This window comes from Acinonyx jubatus, chromosome B1 (genome assembly GCF_027475565.1).
Source record: "Acinonyx jubatus isolate Ajub_Pintada_27869175 chromosome B1, VMU_Ajub_asm_v1.0, whole genome shotgun sequence".
In the NCBI taxonomy this organism is placed as follows: domain Eukaryota; kingdom Metazoa; phylum Chordata; class Mammalia; order Carnivora; family Felidae; genus Acinonyx; species Acinonyx jubatus.
Window position 1 is genome coordinate 135,046,099 of NC_069382.1, and position 23,521 is coordinate 135,069,619.

Below are 23,521 nucleotides of genomic sequence, written 5' to 3' on the forward strand. Positions count from 1 at the left end.
CTCAGGCACAGTTCTTGAACTCAACCCCAAACCCTCTTGCCTTAGGGAAAGTGGCTTTAAAATATGAAAATATTTATTGTTCAGAGACATCCTGTAGTTACTGGAGTATTGGGGATCTTTATTTCTTCTTCCCTCACTAACTGCCAAACATTTAATTGTTTGTTTGTTTTCAAGTTCTTCAGCACATTAGAGAACATTTAAGGGCTGGAAAATCAAGCCAAAAATTTTGCTGACTGCTAAGCACGTGATGAAATATTTTATGAGTAAAAAGGTCAGAATTCTGCCAGGGTGAGATTTGAAGATCTATCCTTTCCTCATTAAGTAATAATATTGCTTTGCCAGTACTTTGAGCCCTCAGTGGGAAGAGAATGTACAGACTTTAAATTATTTTGAGTTTACAGCTTATACCAAACAATTCTGATCCATGTTGTTTCTGAACATTTGGAACCCTGTCTAGGTTCCCAGGTGAATGGATCCAGGCCTCGTCAGGAGAACAAAGTTTGGCTGAAGTAGTTTCACCATATTCTTTTGCTCTCTGAAAATTTCCCAAGATTTTAAGTCTGGAGATAGCACTAATTCTAAGGGAGCATTTCTGATTTTTCTTTAAAAATGTATTTAGTCTTTGGCCTCTTGGCTTTTCGCTGAAACATGCTTTGAAACATTTTCCTTCCTAGCTCCAACCTCATGTATGCTGTGTGTGTGTGTGTGTGTGTGTGTGTGTGTATACACTCGATATATATTCAGGCATAGGAGTCTCTTTTGTTTGTTTTAATAGTGAAAACGAGACAGAAGAGGAAAAGGAGCCACTTACACATTAGTAGCACTGCAGAGGTAAAGCTTATATGTAGGTAATTGGTGATTTGATATGTTCAAAATTATTTCTGCAGATAAAATGATGACTATAAAGCCATAGTCATTTGCAGTGATTTTTTTTTAAATGAGAAATTTATTCTTCTGGCCAACTAATTTCTTTGGAATTTTAATCCTCTTGCTAATCTCACAGTTGAGAAGGTAGCTGTAGAGTTGAATGCCTGGCCTGGCAGCCAGAGTCCTTGTATTCGAATCCCAGCTGTCCCAGTGAACATCTTTGTGACCTCAGGCAAGTTACTTAACCATTTGGCCTCAGTTTCCCTATTTTTTAAAAAATTTTTTTAATGTTTATTTATTTTTGAGACAGAGAGAGACAGAGCATGAGGGGGGAGGGGCAGAAAAAGAGGGAGACACAGAATCTGAAACAGGCTCCAGGCTCCGAGCTGTCAGCACAGAGCCCGACGTGTGGCTCGACTCACGGACCATGAGATCATGACCTGAGCCGAAGTCGGACGCCTAACCGACTGAGCCACCCAGGCGCCCCAATTCCCCTATTTTTAAATGAACTGATAACAATAGGATTGTTGTGAGGATTTAGATTTTCTGTGAAAGCACCTAGAAGCACGTCTGGCACAAACGAAGAGCTCAGCAATGTTATTTCGTATTATTCATGCAAGTGTTGCGTTCAGGAAGCTGTCAAGCTAAGTTTTGCTGATGAGGGGGCGGAGAGTAAGACTTTTCTTGTAACCTGTCCTTGTCCAGAAAAGAGCCCGGTTTGAATGTGGCTTATGGGGGTACTTTCCTTGACTGCTCCTCCCCAGATTTCATCCTCATGGCCCAAGGCATCCACATGTATGCAGCCAGGGTCCAGTGGGGTCTGGTCATGTGCTTCCTGTCTTATTTTGGCACCTTTGCTGTAGAGTTCCGGCATTACCGCTATGAGATTGTTTGTTCCGAATACCAGGAGAATTTCCTGAGCTTCTCAGAAAGCCTGTCCGAAGCCTCTGAATATCAAACCGACCAGGTGTAACCCACCAGTTTTTCCTTGCCAGCGAGGTGGGTGTGGTGGAGGGAGGGGCCAGCAAGATACACCCGCAGGACTTGGTACAGAGCCTCATAACACATTTTACACACACACACACACACACACACACACACACGTTCTTGGCCACATTTGCCAAATGAGCTTTTCAGGGCAAGTTGTTTCTTTAACGAAAAAGCACAAGCCCTTATGTGTCGAAATACACGCTGTTACACTGAAAATATATGCACGACAGAGCAAGAAGCTTGTGCATGATCACTTCTCTTTTCCCTCTCTCTCCCAGTTCTCCCTGCTCTTCTCATTCTCTTCACACATTTCAGGCATTGTGTTCCCCCTACCACAGGGTAGGGCAGGCCAAATGTAACATGGGAATAATGCCAACTCCCAAAGTTGCCTTCAGATCCAAAGGGCTTGGAACCAGCTCATGAGGAAGTTCTGCATCTGGCGCTTGAATAGATTGAGTATCATCTAATTGGATGGAAACTGTACAGAGACGTGACCCCGTGTAACCTGTTGAATGGCATGGGGTCAAGAACTTCCCCACGAAAACTCCCTTCATCATCGTTCGGTGGTTGGCTGTGCAGAGTCAATGAAAGGAATAGGCTGCAAGCCCACTACCACGATTTGGACTTTATTGTGACTGAGAAATATTTCCAAATGTGAATATTTGTAGGGACATGGTCTGCCAGGCACGGAACAAGATGGGGGGCAGCGAGGGCATGGTTTTGTTTTTGCTTCCATAGTATGCTAGGCACAGCTTTTGTTTTATATTTCATGGTTTGTCTTCTTTTTTCTTTAAGTAACTACCATGGGTCTCTCAAGGCCTTGTGGACAGAGACGATGTAGGCCAAATGCAAGAGCTGAATTTGTTTCAGGTTAACCATGATGAAAGGAAAAAAAAAAAAGGTCACCTGCAGGCTTACTTCGCTGCTTTTATGTTTGAAGCTAAGAAAATGTTCACAGAAAAGCACAAAGAAGTATTTGTGGAGGTAATAAAAAGAGCTCCTGCTGGACATTATAAAAAGAGTCTTAGAACACTTGTTACAAGTCAAGATCAAGGAAGAGCTTAATATGTATCTATAGCTACGATTTAGTGTTTTGGTGGGGGGTGGGGGAGTTAAGGGCTTTTTCATACTTGGAATTTGTAGAAACCAATTAAAAGATTACCCTTCCCCCCCCCAAACAGACTGGCATAGCTGATGCTCTACTGCCCAGCACACCTGCTTTCTACCTGCTAAGAGTTTAGAATGCAGACTGTAGGCCTGGGCTTCACAAAGAGCAGAATTCTTAGTTCAAAATGTCTTGGAATGGGCCAAGTTGGCGGACCCTGTGTGAGTGCGCTTTGTTTCAAGAAGTCCCCACATTTACTTCACCGGGGGCTGGAATCTCGTGGAATATAATGTGAAAAAAAAACAACACAAAACAAAACTTTTTTAATTCAACCCGAACTCAGATTCTTGAGGAAGGGGTCCATGACTTTGCATCTCTGTAATGTCTCTCTGCCTCCTAGCCCTGTGCCTAGCACATATAGGTGCTCAGCAAACATCTGTTCAGTAGAATTACTGGTCATCCAAGCGTGGGAAAAAGGAGTATCCGAGAAAGATTCAAAGATGAAAGAACAGATGGCTGCTTCAAGCGAGACAGGAGTGGAAGAAATCCTCGAGAAGGGGCAGGCGGGGGTGAGAATACCTACAAGAGACGGGTAACACGTGAGGAAAAGAATCAAGCAGAGAGCATCCTCCTGGGAAAAAGGCATCTTACTGTAAATAGTCCAAGGTGACATTTATTATTTTGGAATACTGCTTTTGGGTTTGTTTTTTTCATTTTTGTATCTCAAAGATTTTACCAGAAAACAAAGATTTCTGAAGTTTTCTTTCACTCTACACAATCCAAATTAAACAGCTTTTGGTGATGCACTGTACATTTTCTTAAGAGTATATCTAATAGCACATTTTAGCAGAATCAAGCAGTGACTGGCATTATTCATCGGGATCTGACCACTAAATAAAATTCTTTTATGCAGAAGTATGATTTGTCTCGTACACCAGCATTTCTTCTGTAATGTCGAAGCATGTGTAAACTCCATCAGACAGTCTGTTGAAAATATACTTCAGTGTTACGTTGGTAGCCTATTTCTAAGGTGTTTTCCAACACCAAAAATCAATTCTCTGATTCTTTAGACATCAACTGGATGTCCTACAGTTCAGTTCAATTCTGACACAACCCAGGGTTATTGTTAGACCCTTCAGGTTTAAGGGCTCCGTTCCACAAGACTGCCCTCACTCACTTCAGATGCCAGTCACAAGTATTAGGTCCCAGGCTACCCACACTTCTGTCCAACTTAACTGTAAAATTAGGGGGGTTCCCGCTACTCCCTTCTCTTTTAAGTTGGATAATTTGCTAGAATGGCTCCCAGAACTCCAGAAAATGCTACATCTATCTGCCTGCTTATTGTAGAGGCTATAACCCAAGAACAACCAAATGAAAGGGACAAATAGGGCAAGTAAGGGGAGGGATGCGGGGCCTGCCATCTTCCCAGCATTAGGATGTGTTCACTGACCCGGAAGCCCTCTAAATCTCTAAATCCTCTAAACTCTGTTCAAGAGTTTATAGAGCTCGGGTGCCTGGCTGGCTCAGTTGGTTGAGCGTCCGACTTCAGCTGAGATAATGATTTTGTGGTTCCTGGGTTGGAGCCCCGCGTTGGGCTCTGTGTGGACAGCTGGGAGCCTGGAGCCTGCTTTGGATTCTGTGTCTCCCCCTCTCTCTCTGCCCCTCCCCTGTTCATGCTCTCTCTCTCAAAAATAAACATTTTTAAAAATTTGAAAAAGAGTTTATAGAGCTCAGTTTCCAACACCCTCCTTCCATCTGCTCCTAGAGGCCGGTCAGGAGGTCTAATCACTTGGTCTTTCTGGTGACCAGCTCAACCCTTATTGTAGAGCTGTTTGGGGGCCCCACGATAAGTGACCTCATTGGCATAAACTCAGGCTCCTTATGAAACAAAAGTCACTGCTATCAGGAGATTTCAAGTTTTAGCAGCTCTAGGGCAGGAACCTAGGACAAACACCAAATATATTTTTGTGTTATACCACACATATAAATACAGATCAAGATTACAGAACCTTCTAGGAATTAAGAACCACAGGACTCCTCTTGGAGGCCAAGACCAGGGAATCTGCATTTGGAATGAGCACCCCTGGAGTATCTAACACAGATGGCCTGGAGAACAAACTTTGAAATACACTGAACTTCGTTTTGGTAGTCTGACTAGGTCTCTTGAAGAAAAGTTCTCTCCTAAATTTTTTTTTTTATTGATTTGAGAGAGAGAGAGAGAGCATGAGCAGGGAAGGGGTAGAGAGAGTGGGAGAGAGAGAATCCCAAGCAAGCTCCATGCTGTCAGCCCAGAGCCCAACTCAGGGCTCGATCTCATGAATCATGAGATCATGACCTGAGCCGAAACCAAGAGTCCAATGCTTAACTGACTGAGCCACCCAGGCGCCCCAGGAGAGAAATATTTTTGAAACAATGTTAACGTTTTAAAGGTTCAGTTGTTTTTTATTTAATGGGGAACTGACAGCGAGATGAAGTTTTACCACCTGTGTTATTTCCTGGGTTTTCTTTGCTGCTGGGATGGGAAAGTAAAACTTTCATATCCTGGATTTTGTAGTCTGTTGGTTGTAATGGAGAGTGGAACACCAACGTTTATTTTTGCTTAGACGTTGTGTCAGTCCGGATAGGTTGGGTTTTGCTGTCCCAAAATAAAACGAATAAAACTAAGGTTCATTTCTCCTACTAGATGTGTTTCCGGGGTTAGCAAGGGAGCCCATGGCTAGGACTCAGACCCTGGCTGATAGGGGCTGTATCTCAACATGTGCTTCCACAATTGCCAACAACCAAGAAAATGTGGCAGACTGCTCACTGGTTCTTAAGATTCTGCTACCAAGTGACATCACTTAGCTTACATTTCATTGGTTAGGGCAAATTGCACAGTCGTATCTGAGAGTCGCTCTCCCATGTGTCCAGATGGGAGGAATTTCTGTGAACAGCCCAGTGACTGCCACAGGGTTCACCTTACGTTTTTAAGACTTCTTTGGTCATTGTCATTCCCTTGAAGCAGGAGTAACAAAGAATCAGTAAAGAACCATCATCATACAGAAATAGGGGAAAGGCCCTATCTATGGAGTTGACATAGAGCACCAAATTACAAATATGAAGAACCATCCAAATAATAAATGAGAGAAAAGCAATTCCACTGAACCTAAGGACAGTCTTGACCCCATCTACGTTGTGTTTCTCCCGAACAATGGGAATCAAGAGTTGGGGGGAGAGAAGAATTCTGCATATGAAATAAGTTGGATTTCACAATCCTCAGCTTCATATCAGTTCAGATTCCAATTATACTCTTCCAAGAAATAGCAAATATCCAAATATGAAGTCCAAAGAAGGGAGTGTGGGTGAGAAGGCTAGGTCTCTCACTGGAAAAGCAAAGATCTTTTCATCAGCATAAAATATGCTTTTATTTCTCCTATCTTTAAAGATAAAAAAAATCCCCAGGGCGCCTGGCTGGCTCGGTCGGTGGAGCGTGCTACTCTTAATTTCGGGGTCATGAGTTTAAGCCCCACGTTGGGTGTAGAGATTACTTAAATAATAAAACTTAAAAAAAAAAAAAAAAGTCCCTGGGAGCCTGGCTGGCTCAGTCGGTAGACCATGCAACTCTTGATCTCAGGGTCATGAGTTTGAGCCCCACTTTGGGCATAGAGATTACTTAAAAAAAAAAAAAAGTCCCTATTTGTTGTCTCTAGGCCCTCCATCCCAGTTCTCTCTTGAACCCACTCCAGTCTTTGGAGCTTGCTTCTATCACTTCACGGAACTGCTTTACTCAAGTTCTCCAGAGATCTTGTGATGTTACATACGATGATTAGTTCTTTTACTACCTTATCTAGACCCATAAGCAATACTTTACAATTTGATCAATCCCTACCTCCCTTCTCTGCTTAAAACATGTTCTTCACTTGGCTTCCAGAAATCGTTGCCTCTTAATTTGCCTCCCGCTTCACTGTTCACACCACCACCTCCTTTGCCGGGCCTTCTCCCTGACACCCTCACACTGGAGTGTCCCATGCCCCAGTCCTTGGAACTCTTCCCTTCCTTTCTATATTCATTGTGCTGGTGACTTCATCCAGTCTTCTTGTTTTAAATATCACCAGATGCTGACCTCTCCCAACTTCGCCAGCCCAGACTTCTCTCCTGTATATTCACCTACCTGTGTGACATCTCCACTTGTCATCTAGAGTTTAATAAGCCCTGATCTTCTCCCCTTAACCTCATTCCTCCCAGGATCTTCCCATCTAAGTTAAGGACAGCACATCTTTTAGTTGTCAGAGTGAAACCTTAAATAGGTAATCTTAAAGTAGCTCTTCATTCTCTCAGACCCCACGTCTGTCAGCAAATCCAGTCTGCTCAATCTTCACATTATTCTAGAATCCATGCACTGCTATCCTGTGGTCCAGGAACCTCCCATCTCTCATGGGCTCTTATAATAGCCCACAAAAACTGGTCTGTCTGCTTCCATCATTTGTCCCCTTCAGACTGTCCTCAACACCACAAAATGGTCTTCTTAAAAGCTGAGATCATCACTCCCTTGCTTACAACCTTCCAATGGCTTCTCTTGTGCTTAGACTAAAAACCCCAATCATTAAAATGCCCTGCAAGGGCCAGTAAGACCCACCTTTCCACCTTTCATTCCCTCTGTTCCAGTCCCTCAACCTTCTTATGTTTCTCCAATAGCCAGGCATGCTCTGACCTCAGGACTTTTGCACTTGATGAAATCTCTCACCCTCTTCACCTCCTCCAATGTTATCCTCTCACTGAGGCCTACCTGACCTCTAAAACTCAAGCCCAAACCAGCACTACTACTCTTTCCAGCTTTATTTTGCTTGCTAGCATTTTCTAAACATGGTCCTGGGTTAGTTAAAATTCTAACATGCATAACACTGTTTAACACATTTTACTTATTTTATTATGTCATTTTCTCTACCCCTAAAATGTAAGCTCCATGAGGGCAGGGGTTGTGTTTGTTTGTTTTGAGGGCACAGATTTTTACCTGTCATGTACCTGAGGTAGAGCAGGGCCTGGACTCAGATCCCCTCAACCCTAACCACCAAAATCCAGCATTCCTGCACAGCGATGCCCCTTGAGTAGTACATCCTCTAGGATAGCTAAAACTCTATGCCCCTTGATCAGTAATATCTTGCAGGAATGCTCACTATGGAGACTCGTCAAGACTGGACCAAACTAGGGGTGCCCGGGTGGCTCAGTCTGTTGAGCATCTGACTTCGGCTCAGGTCATGATCTCACAGTTCGTGGGTTCAGGCCCTGCATCAGGCTCTGTGCTGATGGCTCAGAGCCTGGAGCCTGCTTCCAATTCTGTGTCTGTGGCTCTTTCTGCCCCTCCCCCACTCAAGCTCTCTCTCGCGTGCACTCTCTCTCTCTCAAAAATAAGTAAATTAAAAAAAAAAATTGGGCAAAAAAACACAAAAAACAAAAAACCAAACCCAGACCGGACCAAACCAGTCTGTGCCAAGATGGACCCCAGTACTGAACTTTTACCTACTTTCTCCCTCATTGTAATACTAAATATCATGCCCAGATCTAACATGCTAATGAGACATAAGCCGCATGTAGAAACGTTCTGTCCACTGTGCCTGCCCACCCAACCTCCTATACCTCCCCACCCCAACATGTTTTGATGTTACCCCTTTCCCACCTCAGTCCCTTGGAAAACTTTCCCCGGCCTTTGTTCTGAGAGTCAGCCTGAAGGACACTTTCCCTTTGTGCCATTTCCCTCATGCATGAGCCCTAATACAAGCCTTGCCTGGAATTCCCTTTTGGCCTCTTGTCAATTTCTGCTGCTTTAGCGAGCCCCGGGACCCGAGTCTGTCACACACCTAGTAACTAAAAGAGTGCCTGGCACAGAGTTAAGTGCTTAATAAATACTTGCAAAATAAATGAATGACAGTAGCTGCCCTCCTCTTTTCCTTTTCTCGCTCTCTTTTTTAAAGATTTAATCTCTTAAATATGGGCTGTTCAACAAGGCATTTAGGAGACAATGGTAATGTGGTCAGATTTCAGAGGATGCAATTATCCTCTGGCTTCTTATAGGAAACAGCTTTCTGTGTCGTAAGGAGGAAGTTCTAGATTATAAAAAGGGTTATTTCTTATAATGTCTGTAGTAACTAGCACATGTTAAATACCTACGTTCTTAAGAGGGCCTGAAATAATCCTTACACAACTCTGTGTGAGTACTGGACTTCCTCTCGTGCAGCTTCACAAAAAAACAGTGGGGCTAGCTTGGTTCGTGCCTAATGAAAACTGCATGTATTTCATGTTTTTAAGACAAGACGCTGAGCTGACCCTGTAGGCTCTACCCAGATTTTTGAATTGAACTCATCAAAAACCCTCCCTCCAAATGCTGTTTGAGTCAGGACAAAGAAAAAGCTGTGAGTCGTTGAATGAGTATTTCCATAGAAAGCAGAACAGAGGGATTTATTTAACAGTCACAATTAGAATACTGTCTAACACCACTCAATTTCTGTAAGCCAAATTTAGATTTGCAGGCAGGGAGACTTAAGAGGAGCCGGAGGAAAAGGGCTTGGACTGAACACAGGGACAGTCGATTGATGGGCTAGCAGTATTTCAGAGAGAGAGACCGGGCAATTCATGTATTGCATTGCCCTGGGAGGAGACAGTGGTCTCTAAATACAGGGGACTTTTGTATCCTGTCTATAATTCTGTTAGGAACGGGATGGAAGGAACACATTTGTGAGGCACTAGCAAAAAGACAATGGGCATCACTTGTTGCCTTTGTCAGAAGGGGGAAGGGAAAGGAAAAATCAGACACTCTGCAGTTCCAGTCCCGGATGGTTGGGAAGATGGCGACACTTGTAAAATCTAGAACAAGAGACGCCACTGTGTGGAGGGAGGGAAGGGTGACTAATGAGATCATCTCGATGCTCCTAACCGCAACTTGAGCACAGCATTTTCACAGCCCAGCTACACTGAAAGGGATGAAAAAGGCTGTCCGCTGCCTGGTACCATTTAATTCACTTGGCGACTGTTCCAGTTACTGTTGATTGCTGAACAAATTACCAGAAAATGCAACAGCATAAAATAACTATTTATTATGCTCACAGATGCTGTGGGTCAGAAATTCAGACAGGGCACAGCGGGGACAGCTCATTTCTGCTCCATGATGTCTGGGTCTCAGCTGGAAGACTTGAGGGCTGGAGGCTGGAAGTGTCTGAAGGCTAATTTACTCCTGTCTAAAGACTGAGTCTGGCCATCAGCTTGGGGCCCTGGTTCCTGTTGACCTGGTCTCTCCAAGTGAGTGAACTTGGGCTCCCTCACAGCATGGTACCTGGCTTCCCCAGAGCAAGTGTTCCAACCCTGGCTCCTCAGAAAGGCATATGGGAGCTGTAGCCTTTTTATAACCCCGCCTGGAAAGTCACAAAGCATCACCTCAGTTGTCCTCTTTTGGTTGGAGCAGTCCTAAGCCCCCACCCAGACTCAAGGCGGCAGGAGACAAACCCCCACCTCTTGGTGGGAGGAGTGTCAAAGTCAACGTGAAAAGAACATGTGGGAGGACAGCAGTGAAAATAGAGGATTAAGGAACACCAAAGTCCTGCCCTCCAAAACACCAATATATACACTGGCAAAAACCACCAAAATCAACGCTTTCAGAATTCTGCAAACTAAGTAAAAGCTCGCAGGAACCAGGAGCATGCTTAATCAAGAAAAGCTAGCTGGGGGCACCTGGGTGGCTCAGTTGGTTGAGCATCCAACTTTGGCTCAGGTAATGATCATGTGGTTTGGGAGTTTGAGCCCCACATTGGGCTCTGAGCCAGTGGTACAGAGCCTGCTTGAGATTCTCTCTCTCCCCCTCTCTCTGCTCCTTCCCCACTTGTGTGTGCTCTCTCACTCTCTCAAAATACATTAAAAAAAAAAAAAAAAGCTAGCTGAATCTCAGTAAAAATAGCTTTGTGGTGTTTTAACTTACCCTGGTCCCATTCCAGGCCCCCAGCTCAGTGGTGGCCTCAAAAGTAACAGTCTGTATTTCTAACACAGAAAAGAGTACCAGGAGGGGCTACTGGGTGGCTCAGTCAGTTAAACATCCCATTTCAGCTCAGGTCATGATCTCATAGTTTGTGACTTCAAGCTCTGCTTTGGGCTCTGTGCTGACAACTCGGAGCCTGGAGCCTGCTTCAGATTCTGTGTCTCCCTCTCTCTCTGCCCCCAACCCATTCTCACTCCGTCTCTGTCTCTCTCAAAAATAAATAAACATTAAAAAAAAAAAATTAGAAAAGAGTACCAGGAGAGAAATGGACCATATTCACTAGGAATTGTGGTTTTGAACTGTGTGTGTTAGGTTGAGCTGCTATAACAAAAAACCACAAACAGGGTGTTTTAAACAACAGAAATGTGTTATCTCACACTTCTGCAGGCTGAGAAGTCCAGGATCAAAGTTCTGGCTGATTTGATTTTTGGTGAGAGCTCCCTGGTATCTCTTCTTCCTCTTTTAAAGACTTCAGTCCCATTCGATTTGGGCCCCACCCTTATAACTTCGCTTAACTTAAACTACCACCTAAAAGCCCTATCTCCAAATAGTCACATTGGAGGTTAGGGCTTCCCAACACACAAATTTGAGAAGGGTGAAGGTGGGGGGGCATGAGAAACCCAGTTCAGTCCATAGCGGCCTGTTCGGTGGCACCTTGGAGGACAGGCTCAAAGGGTTTACCTTCTATCTTAGGTGACTAAAAATTCTCCCAGTGCTGAGGCAGCTACCCTCAGACATTTGTCAAAAACATTTAAAGGCAGATGTGCTAGTCACAGCTACCCAGAACAATGGATAGCAGTTGGGGCAAACAACGGACTAATCAAAAAGCATGAGAGGAAAGAGCAGAAGATGAGATGCTTTGGCAAGTAATGGCTTTGGAAAGCTCTGACATATCTCTGGTGTTACGGGTTGAATTGTGTCACCCCAAAAAGACAAGCTGAGGTCCTAATCCCCAAAACTTCTGAATGTGTCCTTATTTGGAAACAGAATCATCGCAGACGTAATTAGTTAAGATGAGGTCATGCTGGAAGGTTAGGGTGAGCCACTAATCCAATACTACCCGAGTGCTTACAGGACAGCCATGCAAAGATGCAGAGAAACGGGGAGAATGCCTCATGATGATGGAGGTGGAGACAGGAGCGATGCCTCTCCGAGCCAAGTAATGCTAAGGATTCTAGCTGTCACCAGAAGCTCGGAGGCATGGCACAGATTCTCCTTCATTGCTTCCAGAAGGAACTGACCCTGCCAACACCTTTATTTTAGACTTTTGGGATCCAGAACTGTGAGAGAATACATTTCTGCCTCTTTAAACCACCCTATTAGTAGTACTTCGAAGCTCCAAGAAACTAATAGGTCAATATTAAAAGAAAGTATAAATGTATTTGTTGCTTGTAACTCCTTTTTTTCTTCAGATTTAAGACACTACCCAGACCAGTAATTATAAATCTGGCGACGGGCACACAATGTACAAAGATGTAGCGAGGCACCCGGGTGGCTCAGTCGGATAAGCGTCCACCTCTTGATTTTGGTTCAGGTCATGATCTCATGGTTCGTGAGTTCGAGCCCTGTGTCACTGGCAGCATGGAGCCTGTGAGGGATTCTCTCTCTCCCTCTACCCCTCCCCTGCTCATGTTCTTTCTCTCTCTCAAAATAAATAAAGCTTAAAAAATTTCAAAGATGTCACCTGGAACACCACATAAGCAGGGGGTGAGTAAAGTTGGATGGGAGCAAACTTCTGTATCTTGTTACCAGACAATACTGAAGGGAGAAATATGTCAACAATAAGAGATGGAGAATCCAGTATTCCACACTCAATGCTGGACAAAAAAACTCCATAGAAGATCAGTAAGGAAACAGAAGACTGAAGCTCCACTATAAACCAACCAGTTCTGACAAACACCAGAGAACACTCTACCCAACAGCGGCACAACACACATTTTTCTTCAGTGCAGAAAGAACATTCTCCAGTACAGACCATATGTTAGGCCACAAAACAAATCTCAATACATTTTAAACGATCAAAATCACACAAAGTACGTTCACTAAGTGGCATGAAATGAGAAATCAATAACAGAAGGAAATTTAGAAAATTCAGAAATACGTGGAACTTAGACAACACACTCTTCAATAACTAATGGGTCAAAGATGAAATCACAAGGGAAATTAGAAAACACTTTGAGGGGGGCACCTGGGTAGCTCAGTCATTTGAGCATCTGACGGGCTCAGGTGATGATCTCACAGTTGGTGAGTTCGAGCCCCGACTTGGGCTCTGTGCTGACAGCTCGGAGCCTGGAGCCTGCTTTGGATTCTGTGTCTCCCTCTCTCTGTGCCCCTCCCTCTCTCTCTCTAACTTTAAATATATATATTCATTTTTTAAAAAAGAAAGAAAACACTTTGAGGGGTGCCTGGGTAGCTCAGTTGGGTATGTGTCCAACTTTTGATCTCAACTCAGGTCACGATCTCATGGTTTGTGAGACAGCCCCACGTCTGGCTCTGCACTGACAGAGAGGAGCCTGCCTGGGATTCTCTCCCTCTCTGCTCCTCCCTTATACACACTGTGTATGCACGCACTCTTTTGCTCTCTCTCTCAAAATAAATAAAAAAACCTAAAGAAAAAAACTAGAAAACACGTTGAGACAATGAAAACCAAAACACAACATACCAAACCTATGGGAGGCGGGTGAAAGCAGTGCTGGGAGACAAATATAAAGCTAGGACTACTTTGAAAAAGAAGAAAGATCTCAAAGCAATAACCTAATCTCCCACCTGAAGGAAACGGCCAAGAGCAAACTAAATGCTAAACAAGCAGAAGGAAAGAAAGATTAGAGTGGAGATAAATAAAATAGAGACTCAATAAAACCGAAAGTTGGTTCTTTGAAAACAGAACTGATACAAACAAAATGGATAAACCTTTGGCCTCACATTCCCTTCTCAACTTAATTTTTGTTCCCACCACTCGAGACTGCACCTGTCTCATCCAAGGACCACTGCTGTTCACAACTTACTTGAACTCTTACCAGCATTTGAGCACCTGAGCACTGCCTTCTTCGTTGGACTGTCCTGGCACTCTCTTGGTTTCCGTTCCTTGATGCCCAATCCTTTCATATCTCCTTTGCTTCTCTCCTCATATCTCCTAAGGCTTCTCTCCTTAACTTGTTCCCTAATACTGGAAACCAAGAGCTCTGCCTAGGCTCTCTATCAACAGACTCTTCTTATGTGGCCACATCTCGTGGCTTTGTTTTTGCTCACTGTTTATAGACTGCCTCCCCCAAGGACGGATGTACCTGCAGAGTAGGACAGGACTTTGACCCCTGACAGCAGCTCCAGGGCACAATATAGATGCCCTTAAATCGAACAAATGTTAACAGTTCATGCATTTCTCCCCCAGGATTTCTTTTATGCATGCATTCACCACCCCCCCAACACACACACATATTTATATATTTTTTAACACATACCTATCAATATCTGAATGAATAACTTGGCCTAAATCTAAGTAACTTGGGCAAGGAAGGTGAATTCTACTTCTCTTGGTTACTCTGATGTGTTAGCAAAAACTGCAAATTATTCTTCCCCATCTGGGGCTCAAGTGGTGGGATAATAAATTGGGCACATATTATATTCAACTTGGTACTCTGATAGGAATTTTAAAAACCTGAAAACAAGTTCTTTTTAACACTACCACTGGAAAAACTAGCTATCCAAAAATGACCATTTTGGGCTTTTGTTTTTTTATGTGACTTGCGGAATAAAAGGAGAAGAGGAATGTTAGTGGGTGGATTTCATTCAGGATTATTGCCATTTTTTCCAAACTATTCTGACTCTTGCAACATCATGCTACAGGCTTTTAAAGATAATGAACTATACTCGTTATTCTCTCTAAATGCCACCTCTTAGCTCCATCTGCTGTATCTATCTGGTGGCCTCACACTTGACAGGGTCTCTGGGTCAACAGCACCATCTGCTGGGCAAAGGCTGCTGTGCATTTTTCTCTGCATTATGCCAGTGGCTCTCAATCTTTGTGCAATTCTAAACTGGACATCAGTTAGAGTTAGCAACTAAGGCTAGTCTTCCAGGAAGCCAAGCCAAGAAGCCCTGATACTCCAGAAATGCTGATAAGATTAGAGAAGCCCCTTTGAGGATTCCCTTCTAAGAAATCAATTTAGGTTTTTGGGATGCCTGGTTGGCTTAGTCAGTAGAGCTTGCGACTCCATCTCCGGGTTGAGTTCAAGCCCTACGCTGGCTGCGGAGTACTTTAAAATCTTTAGGGGCACCTGGGAGGCTCAGTCAGTTAAGCGTCAGACTCTTGATTTCGGCTCAGGTCATATCTCATAGTTGGAGCCCCATCAGGCTCTGCAATGGCAGTGCAGAGCCTGCTTGGGATTCTCTCTCTCTCTCTCCTCTCTCTCTCTCTCTCTCTCTGCCCCTCCCCCACTTGCACTCTCTCGCTCTCTCACTCTCTCTCAAAATAAACTTTGAAAAGAAAATCTTAAAAAAAAAACAAAAACAACTTTAGGAAATCAACTTGAGTTTTGATCCAAGACTGGAAATCAGTGCCATTGTGAGAAAGAGCACGACTGAGGTAGATGTGGATTAACAGGAATAAAAAGGGCCACAGTTTTAAGAGGTCTTTGTTCCCTACATTCTCCGCAAACAAAATGTTGACAAAATTTAGTGCATTTGTTCTCTTCTTGGATATTCCAGAGGTGATATTTTTCCTCCTTCCCTTACTAAGGACCATGAATTTTTACGGATGCACCATCTACCTGACTATCTTCTTCCTAGGCAGTTTCCTCCCTCACGACCTATCTACTTTATACCTCAAGTTCTTCCTAAGATCTTTTTTCCATCACATTTAACTGTGAATGAGTTTCTTAGGGTCTAAGAAATATTCCACTCATCTTTTTCCCTTCCTTTCACTTGCTCTTTTGACAAACTCAATCTAATATTGGAACTTTCTCTTTATTCCTGAATCTATTTCCACCCTCAATTACTCAAAATGAATTATAGTTTTTCTGATACCCTTTTCATCATGGACAAGAAATGCTTCTTGCTGTAGACTGAATATCTGTGTCCCCCTCAAAATCTGTATGTTGAAATCTAACCTCCAAATTGATGGTATTTGGAGGTGGGGCCTTTGGTGGAGCCCAAGGATAGAATTTGCACCCTTATGTATGTATATATCTTAAAGCAATCTCTATGCCCAACGTGGGGCTCCCATACACCACCCTGAGATCGAGTCTCATGCTCTACCAACTGAGCCAGCGTGGCAGCCCAGATTAGCGCCCTTTTAAAAGTACCCCAAGGTACCTGGGTGGCTCAGTCGGTTAAGCGTCCAAGTCTTGATTCCAGTTCAAGTCATGATCTCACGGTTTGTGGGATCGAGCCCCACATCGGGCTTTGTGCTGACAGCTTGAAGCCTATTAGGGATTCTCTCTCTCCCTCTCTCTCTCTGCCCCTTCTCTGCTCACACTCTCTCTCTCAAAATAAGTAAGTAAACAGTTAAAAAAAAAAAAAAAAAAGTAGCCCAAGAATGCCCCTTTGCCCTTCCACCACATGAGGTTACAGGAAAATGACCTTGGTCTGTGAGGAAATGGGCTCTCACCAGACAAGGAATTTGCCAGCACTGGGATCTTAGACTTCTCAGCCTCCAGAACTGTGAGAAATAAAATTTTGTTTGTAAGCCACCCAAGTCCTGGGATTTTGTTAGAGCAGTCCAAACAGACTAATCTCTCCACCCCAACTCTCTGTCAGCTACATAGTGAACACCCTTTTCCTTTAATTCCTTTGTCATCTAGACTCTGGTGCATAATTTTCTCTCATTTCTTCCTTACTTTTCCAATTATTCCTTTACTGGCATTAAGAGACATCTTACCTGTCATCTTCTCATGAGCTTTTTCAAAAACTGTAGGAAGTTCATCCTTTTATTGTCATTTGTAGCTTTATCATTTACAAATTACTACCATTTCTAAAATTTACTTAAACTCATTTCCCTTTTATTACCCTTCTATATTTTCATAGTCCTTAGACTTCTTTAATTAGTTACTGTAAGATAAAAAATATCAACATAAAATCTTTTATATTCCCTGTCCTCTCATATTTGTAATCTTTTTCTTATTCAAAGCATTTCCAAAATTATTCCTCCAGGATTCATTACAGCTTTTCTTAATTAAGAGAATACTTGCCTCCTTCTAACATTATTTTATATACCTCAAACGTAAGAGTCTCAAAAATCTAAGAAACCCCACTCATAACATGAATGCTTAGTATCCAAATGGAATAATAACCAGTGAGGTCATGTATGTGTATATAACTCAAATAGTAGTCAATGACTTTTCACGGGCGATGCATTAAAATACACACACAACACACACACACCTCCCATCCACAAGATTCAGGCAAAAACCAGAAGCTCTTATTTTTTCAATCTCTCTTCAGTTTCTCTTTTGCTTACGGCAATAGGTGGCATGGTTCAGGAACCTACACAAAACTGAGTGAAGAAGAAAATGTTTTTATTAATCACAACATGAAATTGACATGACATCCCATTAGGATTGAACCAGGATAAATAATGCTGTTATAAAATTTACACTCTTCATATCCATTTCAGAGGAAAATATTACATTATTAGGGCTCTTCTAGAAGGGTCTTACAGAATGATTTCAGTAAACCTTTTGCTTTTCAATAGTAAATAGCAACATATATTCTCAAACTGCTAAAAAGTAGTTAGAAAGGCAACCAGAAAACGTATGATGGTAACAACCGGCAGGATTAGTGCTATTCTGTTAAACATTAAGAACCACATTCCTATTTTAGCTGTTACATCAATGCACCTTTATCATTGGTAAGGCAACCGTTTGCTGGGGCCGCCACAATGATGAGCAAGTTTCCTTGGTAATGGATGCTTGCGTCATCAAGACTCAAATGAGTTTCCTTTCCCAGGTTTGCTGTCTTTTGAAGCCGAAACAAATGGCTTTGACTTCTGTAGAGAAGGAGGCTAATACTTTGAAATTTAGCTGCCGCAATCTTCTAACTTATAATTCGAAAGGGGAATGAATTATTATTAGGAGTAAGTCTGTGAAACACTTCCAGTTTTTAAAATAACAAGGCTTCTGAATAACTTCTCAACCCTACCTTTCCGTGTTGGTACACGACTTGATAAACCTAACACGTGTGATCTACACTGCAGTAATTCTTCTATCAGCTATAGTTTGCTTTCAGTTGGGGTTAGGGTTGTCGTTTCAAACAATTTCTACATAGAAAGCATCTTTAAATAAGTTTCCTTTTCACTGAACTGAGACTTGTTTTTCACTTATGTGCCCGTGGAAGGCAATTTAAACATACACATATATACACGCGCGCGTGTGTGTATATATGTCTTTTTTAAGTAAGTTACTTTTACCATTGGAATACAACTAGACTACAGGGACGACTCTGTGAAGACAGGCTGGTCTTCCCTATGAGTCGTCCTCTAGGTTGAGGAAGGCAGGTACAGTTCGCTGAAGGATGTGATGAGGCTGTAGTAAGTCTTTTCATCATCCGTCAGTCCCGCATTGCCGGGTCTCACCACCACAGCGACATGAACATCTGCTTCCTCAGCAGCACTGGCCTCTGTGAAAATCAAAGTATGTGTCAGAGACATCACAATATGATGTCTGAGATGTGCTTCAAAGTAATTAGGGGGATGTGGAAAACTAGGAAACAGGTTTGGCCCTGATTTGATCATTGTTGAAGCTAGAAGTTGGCAACATGGGGGTCTGGCCACATTATTCTCTTTTATGTAACTTTTAATGTTTCCATAATAGAGTTGCTTTTTTTTTTATTCTTACTATAAAACTATACCTGACAGACTAGAATGGTTTAGACTTCCCTGTCCCAGTGTATAGTGTATAGCATACCCTAGACTTCCGAGCTTTTATTAAGTACTTATGAATGCAGAAGGTAAAGGCCATGTTCTGTCCACGACTCTCCTCCATTCCCTCTCATCAGTCCCACATAAAACTGAGGGTTTCCCAAAAGGCAGGCTGTCCGTAATAATACCAGTTAGGCAGAGATGGGACAAATGGAAGCCCATGATTCAATCAGGCCAAAATTCCTGCTGTCACTGGCCTGGAAAAGTCCTACTCTTCAAAATTCAGCTCAAATATCTTATCTTCCAGATAAGATATCTTCCAGATAAGATTCCTACCATGTGTATTAGAGCATCCCATGTGCTCCTTTAACACCTTGTATTTAGCTCTCTCATGACTATATGAATTGACATGTTATTATCTGTTGTCTCTCTTCTCATTAGACTTAGTGAGTACCTTACGATCAGTGACTGCATGTGGACAGAAGTGAAAATAGGACTAGTAAAATGAAACTAGGTAAGCTAGGTATAGCAGGAAACATCTCTAATATGCCTTGGGTTACAGTCCTCTCTCCATTGTTTCCATGTGAAAGATAACAGCTAATACCTTATATTAGTTTAGCACCTACTATGTGCCAAGTACTATTCTAGGAACAGACATATGAACAAAACAAAGCTCCTGTCTTCATGGAGCTCCCATTCTCATTTAAATCTTCACAACAACCCTGAGGTAGTTAGTATTACTATCCCTATTCTACAGACATGGAAAGTGAGAGCTAGCAAGTGGCAGAGCTAACGTTTCAAAGTGTCAACCTGACTCTATGGTCTCTGCTCTAGAACAAGGGTGAAAAAATTATGACCTACCACCTGCTTCTGTAAATAAAGTTTTATTAGAACACAGCCATGCCCATTCATTCGTGCATTGTCTATGGCTGCTTTTCCACTCCCAGGACAGAGTTTTAAGAGTAGAAACAAAGGCTGTAGGGCCTGCAAAGCCTAAAATACACTACTGGCCCTTTACGGAGCAAGCTTGCCAACTCCTGCTCTAGAGCAATACTACTCCAAGTGTGGTCTATGTACTTAGAGTGGGGCAACCACCTGGAAGCTTGTTAGAAATGCAGAATCTCAAGTCCCCAACATGGAACTACTGAATTAGGATCTGCAATTTAACAAATGACTGACTTCTGAGCACACAGGGTAAGTTTTGATCAGAAGTCTCAAGGAAAGAAAACTGGCAAGAGAGGAGGCATTCTGGGCAGACATAAAGCCATGTATAAATATTGGAAGAATAGAGCGAATGAGTGTGGGAGACAGCACACAGGTCAGACAGAGCAAAACTGGTGAAGAATCTGAAACACATTCTATGGAGTTTAGACTTGATGTAATACGAAACCACAGTCATTTCCTATCATTTGGAAAACAGTTGCACCATCAAAATGGGTTACAGGGCAACAGTGCAGAGCGAGAAAGAAGCTCCCAGAGGGAGTGAATGGGGCAGAGCCATCTCTTCCATGTCCACCTTCTGCTCTTCCTGTGAAAGGGCTGTCACTTCCCAGAGCAAACAAAGTGCTCAACAATCCCCTCTTCGTGTGGAAATCCCATCCTCAGGCAAACTCTGCAGACCCCTTCACCCCCAGTTCCCAGCCTGACTGCTTCAAGCAAAGCTTTCCTCTTGACTAGCAACCCAGGATCTCAACTGAGTTGAGCCATCACAATCCACGATCCACGTGGGACCTGACACTAGCCAATGACTTTTGCACATTCAGCCTCTTACCGGCATCACCACGGGGCAAGTGTTGTCCTTGTGCATCTGTTTGCCCTGTTGGCACAATATTGACTTGAAACCCTGGGCCTCCTTCCTTTCCTCCAAGAGGAAAAAGCCCTTCAGGGTCTCTTTTTCATACTTGGATGTTATTTGGGATACCAAATAGTTAGTCTTCCATTCTGTCTTGGCAGTGGAGTCTGGGCATGTGGTACCAAAAACACAGGATCAGAAATAACATAAAAAAGAACAAGGCAAGCAGCCAGCTGCCTGGCCGCATCCCAGCTACACATGAGCCCAGTTCTGGCCCTACTGCTTCACTGGGTGTGGAGCTGGCAGAAGATGAGGGACAAGAACAAAACCTCCGTGCGGAGGCCTTGGAGAAAGTCAATTTTGTTTTGAGGCCAACTTGGGGATTATCTCTATTCGCTAAAGTTAAGAATAGTTTCTGGGACTGCAGCCTAAGGAAATCGCTTCAGTGAAAAGAGAAAAGACATAAAATTATAGATGTACTATGATAACAACTAGAAAAAAAATGTGGCTACAGACAAGACTATGAAGAACCTGTATGCAATCTTACTAGGGCAAGGATTATAATTATTAATAGTAACCATAAAGTGAGGGAGGGGGCAAAGTCTGGGGATCATAACACATTCAATCCCAGAATGCTCGAGACAGACTCCATGCAGAGCTCCAGCCACAAAGCAGATCTCTGATGCTAAGCCGGCAGAAACTTATCATCCAAACTGCTAGGAAATTAAATAGAAGGCAAACCATTCATTTATATGAATGACAGAAAAGGAATTCACAAATTAAACCAGCTAACCTCAGCAGAGCAGGGCCTATCTCCTTTCCATAAGGAACAAAGCAAAATAAAAGGTATTCAAATTATCATCCTCACAGAAACTGCTGGCTTTCATACCCTTAACCCGTGTAGACAGTAGAGCAACCTCCCCACCCCACCACTCTAAGTCCCCAAAAGCCATTCTTAAAAGAAGGTAAATCATAACTTTAAATTGGAAGAAGTTTCTGTACAGAAATAAGATAGGCGAATATTTATAGTATATTTATAGTCCGGGGGGAGAAACCGGATAAAATGGCTGTTATCAAGGTTGATACTTGTCGACGGTACATTTATGTGGCCTGGCCACCTAGTTACACAGCAAACGTTGAAACATCTGTCTCTGTTCTCCCTCGGTGCAGTCAAGCAGTAAATGTAAAGTTTTCCAGGATAGGGAAAAACAAGACAACAGTTTGTAGGAACCCTTGGACTTTGAACTGACCCAAGCCAGGATATGCAAGACAGGGGCTGATCCCCACGACATCTGCTGAGTTTTCAAACTCGAGATAACAAATGGCTGTGATCTGGTACCATCCACCTGGATCAAAATTTCAGTCTACATTCACCAAGGCTTAAAATTTAACAGAAATATTAACAATTACTAAATGTCTACTGCATGTTAAGTAAAATTAAGTTCCTCTTTCTCTAGAAAGCATTATTATAACTTTTGGAAGGCATTATATGTGATCTACACTGGTTAGGATCTTTTTTAAACCGCTTAGCAAATTAGTACTTGCTTAGATACCTGTAACTCTTGCCTAACAGAACAGACCAAAAGCTGGAGGGTCAGCAGCTGAGAGAGAATATAGTTCATACACACTTCTTCTGCTAAGATACCTCTGTCAGCAGCTTGGGTTTGCCTTTGGGCCCTATCTCTGAAAGTCCTAGTGGGTGGGGGTTTCTTGAAGGACTAGAGAGCGAGATTTGGCCTGCAGACTATTGTAGCTGCCGCCGAAGGGCTCTGGAGTCACACGGAGCCAACTAGGCAAGAGAGCACCCAGCCCTGCACCTCTTCTCTCTGACGCCCTTCCCAGCCTGCTGGGGAACAGTGTGTCAGGGCAGCCATACAATACACAAAGTCTTGTTCTGGGGATAAACGAAAGATGAAACTTCCAATCCAAGGTAAACAGAAGAAACAAATATAAAGAACTGCCCTTGGGGCACCTGGGTGTCTCAGTCGGTTGAGCATCTGACTTCAGCTCAGATCATCTCAAGGCTCATGAGTTTCAAGTTCTGCATCAGACTCACAGCTATCAGCGAGGGAGCCTGTTTCAGATCTTCTGTCCCCCCCGCCCCCCGCCCCCCGCTCAGGCTGTCTCTCTCTAAGATAAAAAAAAATTAAAAAAAAAAAAAAAGATGGGGCACCTGGGTGGCTCAGTCAGTTGAGCGTCCAACTTCACCTCAGGTCACTATCTTGCGGCTCATGAGTTCGAGCCCCGCATCTGGCTCACTGCTGTCAGTGCGGAGCCCGCTTTGGATCCTGTCCTCCCTCTCTCTTTCCCCTTCCCCACTTGTACGCTCTCTCTCAAAAATAAATAAATCTTAAAAAAAAAAAAAAAAAACTGCCCTCAAATACAGGTGCAATTATAAACACACCAAAATTAGGCCCCCTGGAAGACGCACAAACTCTAAGGACAATGAGCATGCAATCAACAGCTGGCACCAGGTGAAGGCGTCTGGCAAGTCTTACCAAGCAGAGGCTTTCACAGAACAACCAGAGACCAACCTTCCCCCAGCACCCACTATCTCTTCACCTGCCACTGCTTGTTTCCTCATTCACTACCGTTTCCTTCTGTAAATCTCTAGAGGATCTACATTCGTACACAGAAACTGGAGTGTGAGCTTTCTATTCTGACCCAAAGTACTCTTGAAGTCACTTATATTACCAGTACGGTACAGTATATACTGTTACGTGGATTTAATCCTTAAAATAATAATGCATCTGGCTAACGTACCCCATATAATAAAGTACTATTATAATGGGTAAAAAAGATGTGTATCTTTAAACAGGTGGATCATGCCAAGAAAGTCCTGAGGTTCAGAGCATGACGGGTGCCTGGGGACTGGGGTCACCTGAGGGAAGGTGGAGAGGAGGCTCCTAGTCACCA

The 23,521-nt window shown here is 43.2% G+C and overlaps 2 protein-coding genes across 4 annotated transcripts in view; one reads left to right on the forward strand and one right to left on the reverse strand.

Moving 5' to 3' along the window:
- Positions 1–3,880, forward strand: part of TMEM150C (transmembrane protein 150C) — a 77,084-nt gene extending 73,204 nt beyond the window's left edge. For both annotated transcript variants that reach the window (XM_015068081.3, XM_027059446.2), the window contains exon 8: positions 1,632–3,880. In XM_015068081.3, the coding sequence (XP_014923567.1) occupies positions 1,632–1,840 (209 nt within the window). In that variant the 3' untranslated portion in view covers positions 1,841–3,880. The remainder of the gene's footprint in view (positions 1–1,631) is intronic.
- Positions 3,881–17,452: 13,572 nt separating this feature from the next.
- Positions 17,453–23,521, reverse strand: part of ENOPH1 (enolase-phosphatase 1) — a 36,801-nt gene continuing 30,732 nt past the window's right edge. For both annotated transcript variants that reach the window (XM_027059414.2, XM_015068078.3), the window contains one exon: positions 17,453–18,572. In XM_027059414.2, coding sequence (XP_026915215.1) covers positions 18,433–18,572 — 140 coding nt within the window. In that variant the 3' untranslated portion in view covers positions 17,453–18,432. The remainder of the gene's footprint in view (positions 18,573–23,521) is intronic.